Source organism: Scomber scombrus, chromosome 13 (genome assembly GCF_963691925.1).
Source record: "Scomber scombrus chromosome 13, fScoSco1.1, whole genome shotgun sequence".
NCBI lineage: Eukaryota > Metazoa > Chordata > Actinopteri > Scombriformes > Scombridae > Scomber > Scomber scombrus.
In genome coordinates, this window is record NC_084982.1 from 15,659,528 (window position 1) to 15,671,624 (window position 12,097).

At 40.8% G+C, this 12,097-nt stretch overlaps 1 protein-coding gene across 1 annotated transcript in view; it reads left to right on the plus strand.

The window, feature by feature from the left end:
• ubr3 (ubiquitin protein ligase E3 component n-recognin 3) overlaps positions 1 to 12,097 on the plus strand; it is a 42,976-nt gene that overhangs the window by 27,548 nt on the left and 3,331 nt on the right. Inside the window, exons 30-36 of the mRNA XM_062431469.1 lie at positions 729 to 814; positions 3,582 to 3,687; positions 5,630 to 5,730; positions 8,273 to 8,397; positions 10,364 to 10,471; positions 10,706 to 10,831; positions 11,084 to 11,263. Coding sequence (XP_062287453.1) covers positions 729 to 814; positions 3,582 to 3,687; positions 5,630 to 5,730; positions 8,273 to 8,397; positions 10,364 to 10,471; positions 10,706 to 10,831; positions 11,084 to 11,263 — 832 coding nt within the window. The remainder of the gene's footprint in view (positions 1 to 728; positions 815 to 3,581; positions 3,688 to 5,629; positions 5,731 to 8,272; positions 8,398 to 10,363; positions 10,472 to 10,705; positions 10,832 to 11,083; positions 11,264 to 12,097) is intronic.

Sequence of the window (12,097 nt, forward strand, 5' to 3'; positions counted from 1 at the left end):
GATGGTATGACTCAGCAGGACTCTTTGTGAGTGAGTACTCGAGGTGGGTCTTCCATTTAGTGCACAGTGGTACACGAGAGCTACACCTCTAACGTAGTAGAGAACAATAACCGGCCAAAAAATGATGTATACCTTGTCATCACCACAGTCTCAATAATAGAGAGTAGAGATGGCAACAAATGACAAATGGAGCCCAAAAATGAACAAAATGCAGGATAATTTGATAGTGTGTACGCCAATGTGCTATCTAATATCTGTTGGGTCGTCACAACTGTTGGCTGACCAGGCAGGAAATTTGATAGGATGTACTGTAAGTAAAATATACAGGGGGGCGCATGTTAGAATATTCAACTCAGTCAAACAAAGCAATAAGTCTAACCACGATAAACTCCTCCTCACACGTCTATGTCTGTCGTTTATGTCTGTGGTGAATGTGGGTTCTGTACTGTCTTTGGGTGAGTGGGTGTTTGGTCATGCATCTTTTTGTAAAGCACATTGTGATGAGAAATGAAATATAAATAAATTTGGTTCGCCTCTTGGAAGACAAGTGTGGAAATCTTTTGGACATGCAGGAAATTATTATTATTTTTGGTTGTAGAATATCTTTTTTTTGTTAAGGTGATGTTTGACAGTTACGGCAGAGCTGGAATATGTGTGTGTTACAAATGTACATTTTGAACTGTTTTCACGTCTACTACCTACTAATATTCATGTCTCTGTCTCCTCAGGACCAACCTGGAGTTGGAACTTGTGCACCGGGGAGGAAACTTGTGTTGCGGTGGGGCCAGTGCAGCTGCCAAACGCTCCTGTCTCAGTGAGTAGTCCCTCCCAAACCTCATCTTCTGTCACATGCACACACTGACTACTATGCAATGTGTAAAGTCATTTTTTTATGTTAGGTGAAATGTCTGTGGCCCGAAACTAATGGGTCTGTGAGATAATTAATAAACAGTGAGTTTTCAGACACAAAGGGATTTTTTTCCAAGTCAAAACTGCTAGTAGAAAACGCAACATTAGAACAAACAGCATTCAATATTTATTGTAATACAGTAAAGCAATATAATGACATTCAGTAGATAACTGACCTAATAATGTCTGGATACTGTATGTCGTGTCTGGAGTATAACAGAAGAGAGTAACCACTTGAATCTTTCTCTGGGTTTTCAGTGACCTGCTGTGTTTTCACACATTTCTGAATACATTGTGCTGGTTTAATGTAGTTCTATGTCAGATATATTTTGCTTTTTAATCTGGCGATTGCAGTGGCGTGTATTATTGCAGGTGGTTGCACATTATTTCACACCAGCCTCTGTAATAAAGTGTCTTGAGCTGAGATCAAACAAATCCAGTCGTCCATGTCACTGCTGAACCACTAAAAGGAGGGGAAAAAACAAAGAGTGGATTAGTGATGGCAGTCAAGGATAGACGCTGTCCCAGGTGAGCTGTTGGGAGCACTCGGGGTAAATGAAGCAGACAAATGGGTCATGTGCTGGTTTAGTTGATTGTGTCACAGCTGACAAGGGCATGAGTCTGGACAAGGATGAGACTGTGATCTTTGCACCAATTATTAACCACCAGCAACATTCATTGTATCGATTAGTGATCACGAGCTCCAAATTGAATCAACTGTTGAAATATGCGCTGTGAAGGATTGGATGTTGCAATGTAGAGTGCGTATGAAGGTGAATTCTGATCAGAGTCAAGTTTATACAAAGGACTACTCACAATTTTCTGTTTGTTTAATTATTCTGTCAAAGTTGTGGCTGCTGGCTGCCGCTGTGAAATGGCCTGTCATCCTTGAGTGGCCGAAAAGAGATTTCACACTGGAGGTTTGCCATTTTTGAGCTACATTAACCATGTAGCTGCGCTGATGGCCAAATTTACTCAGTTGCAGTACATTAGTGTTCGTTCTTCTTAGGGAAATGGATTTGAAGGAAAGCGGCAGACATGTGCTAACTGTGAGGGCCCAGGGGGTTCCTAAGCCTGTATCCCAGCACGCACTTCTTCTATTCGAATGATTAGGATACCATGGACCACAGAGGCAGGCTGCCTGGATTTCCCTTGAAATGAGCTACATAAACTCCAGAGAGGCCAAACCTTAAGATAGCATGCCCTCAGTTTATTTATCTGCAAATGTTTGCATTAGTCTCGGGGTCTCTGTTGCTGCCACTGTGCCGAGTATTTAAAGGCAAATGATGTTGACCTCATATATGCAGAGCCCCAGTTTTTTGGCTGATGGATGATTTTACATGAATGTCATTTTATCAGTGTCTAACCTGGGAAGAAACGTGTAGTTCTCAAACAAATAACTGTTATTAGAAATACATTTTCTGTGAAATGTACGTTTTTAGTTATGTATTTGAGCGAGAACGTGGATATTGATGGTAGGACTGTTCTTAAAACACTATCTGGAGGGTTTGCAGGGAAATGCTTGTGGAAGAACATGTATGTCAGCTGATGATGATGTTGTTGGTGATCTAAAAAATGCTGAAGGATACACAGTGTTTTAAACTTCATAGTCACAAAAGAAAGCTGCTCATGTTCCCGACTCGTGACATGGAAAGCAGAAACTGGTCAACATACTAAACTGAACTGTAGCTACCTCCATACGGTTCTTTTAGAAATTTGCTGGAGTTATACTGCACAGCACAGCCCTGTTGTGTTGCCTCATAGTGGAGAAAGAGAAGAAACAATCTGTAGTGAGGATAAATGAGATGCACTCAAGGACTGACACAGACGCTTTCCTTTCTTTAGGCTGTGTCTAAATTTACCTGTGGAGGGCAGTGTTGCTCTAAGTATTGATAGTTCACACAAGTCGAATTGCAGAGCTGATTGTCCAAAGCACTTTGCTGCATTACAGCATCATAAATCCCTGTAAAACAAAATCAAACAGGATTAGTGTTGGCCATCAGTTGTCTATAAGTGTTGCCCGGAGGCTTCTGTTATGCAGGTTGCCACATTCACCTAAAGGTGAGACTTAATGTAACTGATTGCTTTCAAACTGGATTCATTTGTGCTTTAAATCTTTTGCGGTTATGCAATTTTTAATTTCTGCTTTTAAGAGGACTTTAATTAGGAAAAGTAGGTTAATTTGTGTCTGGACTGATACGAATGATACGAGGGACTTAACATCTAAAATGAGTAGGTCAGCTTCCCGCCTTTAACCCATATTGAGGCTGTGATGTCACACATTTTGGTACTTGCAGCAGGTTTGTTTCACACAAAGACAACAAAGGCTATGAAGTGTCCTGCTATTAAAAGCCAGAGTGTATGTGTGTGTGCACAGGGGGTCTCTCTTCATGTTCCATTAGTTTCACAGCGAACAGGTGTGACCCAACCAAAGAGTTGCTTGGGGCTATTGAGCGCTACCATGTATCCATCTGGCCTGGCCTGGTTTTATCTGAGCCAAACCACTTGCCTGCAGTCCGTTCAAGTCAACTGCTTTCATTGTTTGATGTGCTCTGGTTGCTGGTGGGATGTAACAACGGACACTGAGATAAACAGACACTCCCTGGTTTTGTTCCTGTCAGAGCTTGTTGGAACAAGACGCTGATGTGTGTGTGTGTTTTTTCCTCTTTCAGATCAGCTGTTTCATGTGTTGGCTATGCACATGCGTCTGTACAGCATCGATTCAGCCTACAACCCCTGGACTAAGCTGACTCAGGTTACACAAAACCGAGAGGCAGAGTGAGTGACTTTTTCTCTTTTCTACCTTCACATCTATAAATCTGTTCATCCACTCTACCTCCTACCTCCCGTCTCTACCCCCCCCCCCCCCCCCTTACGCTACCTCTCCCTCACATAAACATGCAATCAAAGCACCACTTTGTCCTCTCTCTAAACGCCACCATTTCCTCCTGCCCCCCCCCCCCCCCGAACAGCTTGTCTTCCACACAAAGAGGAGCTAAAAACAGAAAAGAGACCATGCGTGGTTTCCATAGATACCAATAATTGCTACATCTGGCAAATTACCGGGCACTCCACAGAGAGCGAAACGACCCTGTCAGATTCACTGCACTGAGAACAACCGCACCACACCACCACCATACCAGCACGGCATCTCAGGTCCCAGCTTTCTGCCGAGCTTCAAAAGAAACCCGTATTTAAACAAAATACAAAAGATGTAGATTCTATAACACTTTTCACGTTTCTAATAACTTCTTTTTGTCTTTTTGTGTTCAATCACTACTCTATGTCAGAACGTGGTTTTTATGTGCATGTGTCTAAAAACATGGTGTGAAAAAACAAACTTGCATCACTTAACAAATACGAGATGAGCTTTAACAACCTTTCCTCCCTGTTAGTGTTGGAAGACAGCTTTTACACCTGTTAGTATTAAAGTGCTCGCAGCCATACAGTATTCTCAGAGGAGCCATTTGGTGTTTAAAAATACTTTGTCAGGGTTTCGGGAGGCAGTACTGTCATTGACACCCTTGGGCGGTCAACCTGAGCTAGGCTAGTTAAATAGGACAGAGAGAGATGCTTTTACATAAATGCAAAACATTGCTCTTGCCCTCTTTTTTATTAGATTAATTGAAGAGGAACGTATTAAAATTTGTGTCGCTGTAGATTGTATGCGGTGGTCTCAGCAGGGTTGAAAGCTCTGTCCTTTAAGGCTTCCCTCCAATGCACAGTGGATTTAACTGGTGAGTGCTTTGGTAATGGAAGGTATTATTCTTTAAGTGCAGTTCGCCTCATTCAAAACCCCCCGAGGCCTTTCACAAGTCGAGAGATTGGAACCTCGCTGAATTGTCGACAGAACAGAAGACATTAAAATGGAGATAGCACACAATACAAAACTGTAACTAGGGATGCATTAAGGAAGGCTCCGGGAATACAATGAGTGCGTCTTTTGATGTCATGTATTTGTTTAGTAAATTTATAGACTGTATACACTGGGAGCCCTTTGCTCTCGCACCTTTTTAAGTAGAATTAGCATGGTTACCATGTTTATAATGGGTTTGAAATTACTATCAAAGAGTACCTGCATTTCACCATTTGCATGAGCATGTTGCAGGGATTAAAGGTGCAGTGTGTAGAGTTTATTGGCATCTAGTGTAATACCTTCATTACCTTAGGATGAGCTCTTTATGAGCCTGCCATGTTGCACTGCCAGACAAACCAAACACCGGCTCTGTCATCTGGTCCAGCCCTTCGATATGTGCAACTTTTTCACACTTAGCTTAGCTCGGGTCCTGGCCAGTGCTTGAAGGAAAAACATGGTGGACTTCAGGAAATCTAAATGGTGGAGACTCAGATAGAGGCATGAATAGGGGGCGATACAGTTTCAATGAGATCCCAAGTGACACAAGAGGGGGCATCAAATCTGAATGAAAGAGTAAAGAGCAACCAAGCCCACACCAAACTGACTGGGTTATTTTATCTCACAGTTTGTGTGTTAGTAGGCACATCAGAGACAAAAATATACAACACAAGCCCTGAAAAAGTATGTTATTCATTAAAGGGCCCCTTTAAGTCACTATGTGTTATTTAATTTATTATTTAAGTAACTTTGGGTGTACTTGATTTACTTTTCTTTTAACTCCTAATGTAGCCTACTCTTATTTTGTGTCAAACATACTTAATAATAAATGGTTAAAAAAAATCACTTCCATCGTGTGTTTTTCAGTGGCTTTGAAGAAGAGAGACCTGAAGTATCCATGCTGTTTCGAGATGTCCCGTCCCTCCTGATTATCTTTGTGCTTACAATGCCACAGCCTCTGCGAAAAGGTACGTTTCTCGTTTCTCCATCATGACACTACAAAAGAGCGGGGAGTCTCTCACACAGAATATAAAAATGCATCTTGGGTGATCCGATCACAAGTGGACAGGTGTGACTGTACCTAAGACACATTGAGTGAGGACGCAATGAGATCTGATCACTCAGACCATGTTTGGAGGTGCACATTGAAGGACCGCCTACTAAACTGATGTCCTCTGTAAGCAGAAGTTTGCACTTATTTGCATGACAACGGCATCATATTAAAGTGCACACCAAGAAGAAGCCACAACAACAGGCAAAATAGATTCTCGTGGATTGAGTACACATGAAACACGCTGCCTGATGTCCATTTGGCTCGAAGAGTTTCGATTCTGTCTGCTCACCAGGGTCTTTGCAAACTTTAATTTCTGGCAGATTAGGTAGGGAAGTGAATTGCTGCCTCCCACCGTTTAAAAACAACAACACATTTGGTGTTTGCAAATGATTTTATTTGCATATAGAGCGGGGAGTGAGATCCGATCGCTTGGGTCGTCACTTAAGACACGTGGAGATACATTTATAATGCCAGGTGTGAGCTAACGTAATGGCAGGTGTGAACAGGGCCCCCGTGATAGAGGGGGGTATATACCTCCTTCGTGTGCTCCATTTCTCTAGCTTGTCGCTGCATCTCCTCCACCGTTAACCATTTACTGCACAAAAGTGGAGGACCACCTAAAGACCAGGCCTGACATGCTGCAGTCATGTTTAATGACAGACGTGTCAGTGTCACAGCAGCAGATCTTTTTATTTATGACTGAATTTGCTTCTCCGCTCGCAAGGACAATTGGGAGTTTTGAAACATTGTGGGTTTATAGAAAAGTACAGTGTTTGATTGTGTTGTAACAATTAAGATAAGAATTAAATATGTGGAGTGCTTTCATTAATCATTTTTCTGACATTGTATTGGGGATTGTTTGTCATATTTACAAAGACGAGGCTGTGTCATGTTTGTGTAATTGAAAAAGCAAAAACAAAGCATCATTAGTGGACTAATTGTTAGACGGAGAGAATTGATTTTATTATGTTTGTTTCTCTTTATAACAAAGTGAGAGATGAACACGAATTACGCTATAATTGGCTTAATTATGCACAAAGCTTAATAAATGGGGTCACAAAACCTCTGTTTTTAAATAGATTTTCTTTTTTTAAGAGAAATTGAAAGGGTGAGCAATTTCTCCCCTATATGCTCTCAACAGCTGCTAAATGATAAACACCACTACTGAAATTTCATATTGTACACAATAATCACGACATACGCAAACTGCACGCACTTACTCTGCTTCGAGGAGCTGACTGGATCTAGCCGGAGAGAGAATGGGAACTTGTATCATAAATGGCCTCAGAAGTGGAGAGAGGCTGGGGTGGAGACAATGAGCCAGTGATGTGTAATAATTGACGGCTTCTATGCTCATTACTGTATTTGCAATAAAAGTTTTGCAAGTAAAAAGCCAAAACATTTACATTTACACGACCACAGTGTGCCCGTTAGGCTAATAGTGAACTGTTATAAACAAGCTAATACAAAAGTTGTCTGTATGTAGCTGCTGTAAATGATTAACTTAGTTTGCCACGTATATTAAAACTATTCAAATTCTTGTTAACTTTGCTGCTGGCTGAGACAAACCAGCGGCACCTGCAGCAGTGACTCACATCAGCATCACTTTTGACATTTATTACAAAGGCACTTATCTGGACCTTCTCAGCCCTTCTGGTGTCAAAAGCTGTAAATGATCACAGACATGTCTTTGTTAACATGGATAAAACTGTGAAACAGATCTAAGCTAGTTTTAAGTTGTTCTACTGCTGGTGGTGTCGTGGGCTCTGCTGCTGAATGAAAAACAGTGGATGGGACATGATCGGAGTCTTTTACACTTGATTGCTATAAGGGATCCCCTCCTTTTCTTATTTTTATTTTACCTGTAATTGTGAGCGGTGACACTTGTCACAATTACCAGGACAGTGAAGGTGTCAGTAGCCCTTTTGCTGTGTAAGAAAACAAATGCGATCCTTTGTTTTTCTTTTCAGCACCAAACTTAAATATCCTTCAGGCTACATTTTCCACCTGAAACGCTCTGCTAATTATCCTGCACACTGAGCTCACAGCTGAGTTCAGCTCCTCTCTCTATGCAAAACTGAGAAAACAAATTCAATGCCCCAGCGAATACCTGCAATCCTCTGTAAATTAGCTTTTTTTTTATGTAAGTGGAACTTTTTTTTAAATTCAAACTAACAGCCTCATGTATTGAAGCAATGCACTGAAATCAGTCTTTGAGTAATTTATCTGTGTAAATTGTGTGTAGGTTTCCACCTGGCTTGGTTTGTATAATGAGTGTCTCTCTCTCTCTCTCTCTCTCTCTCTCTCTCTCTCTCTCTCTCTCTCTCTCTCTCTCTCTCTCTCTCTCTCTCTCTCTCTCTCTCTCTCTCTCTCTCTCTCTCTCTCTCTCTCTCTCTCTCTCTCTCTCTCTCTCTCTCTCTCTCTCTCTCTCTCTCTCTCTCTCCCCCCCTCTGTAGAGCACTTTACTTGTGTGGTGAAGATGCTGTACAACCTGCAGTTCACCCAGGCTCTGGCTGCACTCTCAACCAAGTTCAGTCCAGAGGAAAGGCAGGCCTGGAGCACATCTGGAGCGCTCAAAAGGGTAAATGTGAAATCACATTATAGCAGACAGAAAACTACAGTTTCCTACCTTTTATATTTTCTATTGTAAAGCGCAGGTCAGAGGCTCAGGGGGTAGAGAGGGTCATCCACTAACCACAGAGTTGGTGGTTCAGTCCCTGGCTCTTCCTGTCTATGTGTGGAAGTGTCCTTGAGCTAGACATTGAATCCCAAGTTGCTCCTGATGGTTGGACCAGCGTCTTGCATGGCAGCTTCTATGCCATCTGTGTGTGTGTGTGTGTGTCTGTTACTGTGTTTGTGTGTGAATGGGTGAATTAGAGGCAAACATTGTAGAGGCCTTTGTCTGTTAAGGGAGAAAGGCACCACATAAGTACAGTCGATTTACCATTTCCATTTGTTGTGCCCTGCACTTATGACTGCATACAGTATTTAAAGTGCTGCTGAAATAGTCCTATCATTGTGTTTTCTGCTCTCAGTGCTTGTATCTGCTGCTTGTTGATGCAGTTGAGTCTTTTGATTGTTCCCAAAAACCAGCTCATAACTACAAGAAATCATTGCGGAAGACTTAGTTTTGAGATGAATTAAACCTTTTCCATTTCATTTATGTGGTTTCCACAGAAGACAGTATCGATCTTCATTATCTGGAAAAGTGAGATTGCTTGAGTGTTGCATTAATTGGCTATTCATCTTCAGTCTATTAAATCTGAATTAGTGCGTGACTGGCTTGAATGTCAAAAGACAAATAGCTGAAACCCTCCCCTTCAGGGTGTTTCCATCCATAATAGAGGTGTGGATTTGTATCTTCCTCCTCTGTCATGAACAGTAGTGCAGGCATTCACAAGCTGCCATTTAGATGGATTTTAAATGCGCAACGAGGTACGGCATCCATATTTGGTTGGAATGCCGTTGTAATTAAATTGAAGTTGTTAAAAAAATATGCAGTCTGAACAAAGATCAGAGCCTCGAGGAGGGAAATCCATGGACTTGAAATTCCTCCCCTATAAATCTATGACAAAGGACAGCAGATGAGATAAGACTGCTGTTATATATTCTACCACCTTCAGCTTGATAAATGCTTGCAGTGTTTCCTTTTTATATAAAATACTAGCCAAACCAGTTGAATTTTTATCAGAACACACATTCAGTAATGTCTCGACCACTTATCAGATGTAACATTGTGTGAAAAGAATTATTGTTCTTTGCTTGCTCTGCATAAGTCATAATATTCCTACAAAGCAGCACATTTTATACATAGAGGAGGATGAGGAAGAAGCACAGGTCAAACATTCTCATCTGTGATATATATTCTGATATGTGACATTCATTTACTATATAAATTGTAGTGATGACGCCCTGGCCACTGTAGGAGCCAATTTTTGTTTGTATTCATTTATATTCTTTAATTTTATTATTCTGGCCATTCTGTATTGTGTTCAAAACACAAGTGCCTATTAATCTCAGTCAGCCCAAGAGTGACTTTCACAAATTGATTGAAGTGGATACTGTGGTCACTAGAACCACATTGGAGTTTATTTGTGTTTTTGGTGTCACTGGATGGTCTGTTTCTAAAGCCTGACACATTATCATACATGTTCTGTGTAGGTACCCAATCCGACATCATTTAAACATTAAAACAGGTGACATACGGTCCAGTATGAAAGGATAAAGACTATTTTTGAGAACAATGTTGTTTCAGAGACACTTGGAGAATATCTGTTAATTAACTTAAACCAATCTATAAAGCTTTTCTCAGACAAAGGAACCACTTTCTTAACTAGGTGTCAAAGCTTTGGTCATTTGTGTTTTTGTTTGTGTCTTTTTTATTCTTCAGAGGAAATATGCGTCAATGAGCACTTGGTCTGCTTCAATATTGAAAAAATCAGAGATGTGCTGTAATAATATGGGAAGAGATTTTAAAGCTGTCTAAAAATAGATGGCTCTGAATTGATTTGTTTACATTCTGTCAACATTTTTATTTTCTATCACAGAATTCTGCAAATGCGGAGAAGTCTTTTGAAGCACTGCTCAGTCACGTGATCAGTGAATTCTCTAAGGACATAAGTGTCTACAAGGCGAACACTGAAGGAACATCAATGGTGAGATGCTAAAAATGACCGTTAATCACTTTAGAAGATAATACCAGGCAGCCTGCTACTGTTTCTAACCTGATATTTTTTTTCTTTTCATTTTCCCTTAAACAATGAATTGGCCATTGCCAGAGCCAGTGGTCTAATATCTCTGCTAATCTCCAGCGGAGATATATATCACGGTACTATCAGCAAGCTATCGACTGGTTATTGATCAAGTGTTACTGTTGTTTCCCTCTCCAGCTGAGCTCCAGTGTGTGGTCCCCGCAGTCTATCGAGTTCAGCCTCCAGCAGTTCTGCTTGCCCTTCCTTCGTCTCTCCTGCCTCCTGCAGCATCACCTCTATGGAGACAACCTGACTGGCTGCCTGGTATGTTTTCTCACCGATGGCATCCTGCCTGCTTAAACTTACCTTACCTTTGTATCCTTGCAGCAACACTGCTCCATAGATCTGCACATCTTTTTCACAATGAGGACAACAAAATCTTGTCCAGCAAGATTGATTTCTCAATTAAAAAGAAGCGAGGTGTTTCTGCACATTGGTTGACGAGTTGAGATAATCTGAATCACAAGTTAGAGTCAAACAAAGAGAGAGACTCACCAGTTGTCTTGTTGTTCTCAGGAGGAGGAGGAGTTCTCGTCCTTGGCTGTGTGTTTGGGGCTCTTACCCTCGGCCCCTCAGGCTTCCAACAACGTGCACAGTGCCTCATGTCTGGAGTGGGCGGTCAGCGCCTTTGACTTGGTGACACAGTGGTGTACTGAGGTCAAAGGGCTCTCTCAGATGCAGGCTGAACAATCATTGGTATGTGTGAGTTTCAGTCCATAGAATATACATGCAGAATATAATGTGACAATGCTATATTTCCAGAATGTTTCCTTATCAAGTGTCATAATGTTGTCTTAACAATATGTGAAACTCTATTAGCTATTATTCATGTTAAAAACAGCAGATATATACCAGTAAAATCACTTTTTTTTCCTTTTTAATTTAAAAAGAAAAAGAAAAAGAAAAAGAAAAATCAGCAGATTGAATTGTGAAAAATGTTATTTCAATTGTTGTCAAATCTGAAGCCTATTGGGGAGTAATTGTTCCTAATCTTTAACTGAATATTTTATATTAAAGTGTACATCAATTTCCATTGAGAATGACTAAATTAGTTCTGCTTCTTAAACCGGGTCTGAATTCAGAGAATATCAGCATATTGTTTTATGAGAAGCAGAGTTTGAATCAGCTTTAGAGTTTTAAAAAGAAAAAGTTAAATGAGCAATGACACATCAGATATGGTCAGACTACATATTTCTAGCCTGCCCTTCATATTATTCATGTTAGTAAAGTGACACTCTGAATTTAGTCTCAACCTTGCCTGACAAGGCCTACAGCTTGATGTCTGACTGTCTGTGAGGAGAATGACTGCACAACTAGCCATGAGTCTTATGCCCTTGTCATTCAGCCCTGCAGCAATCTTGGATGTTACACATCATTTTGTAATCGTTATTGTAGGACATTATTTATTATTACCTCCCAGAGCTGAAGGACATCATAAAAACTGTGTTGTCTAGAGACCTGGATAGATTTATTCATTGGAAAACAAAGTAACAAAGCAAACAAGTCAGCTTATTTAAAAAAAACAAAAAA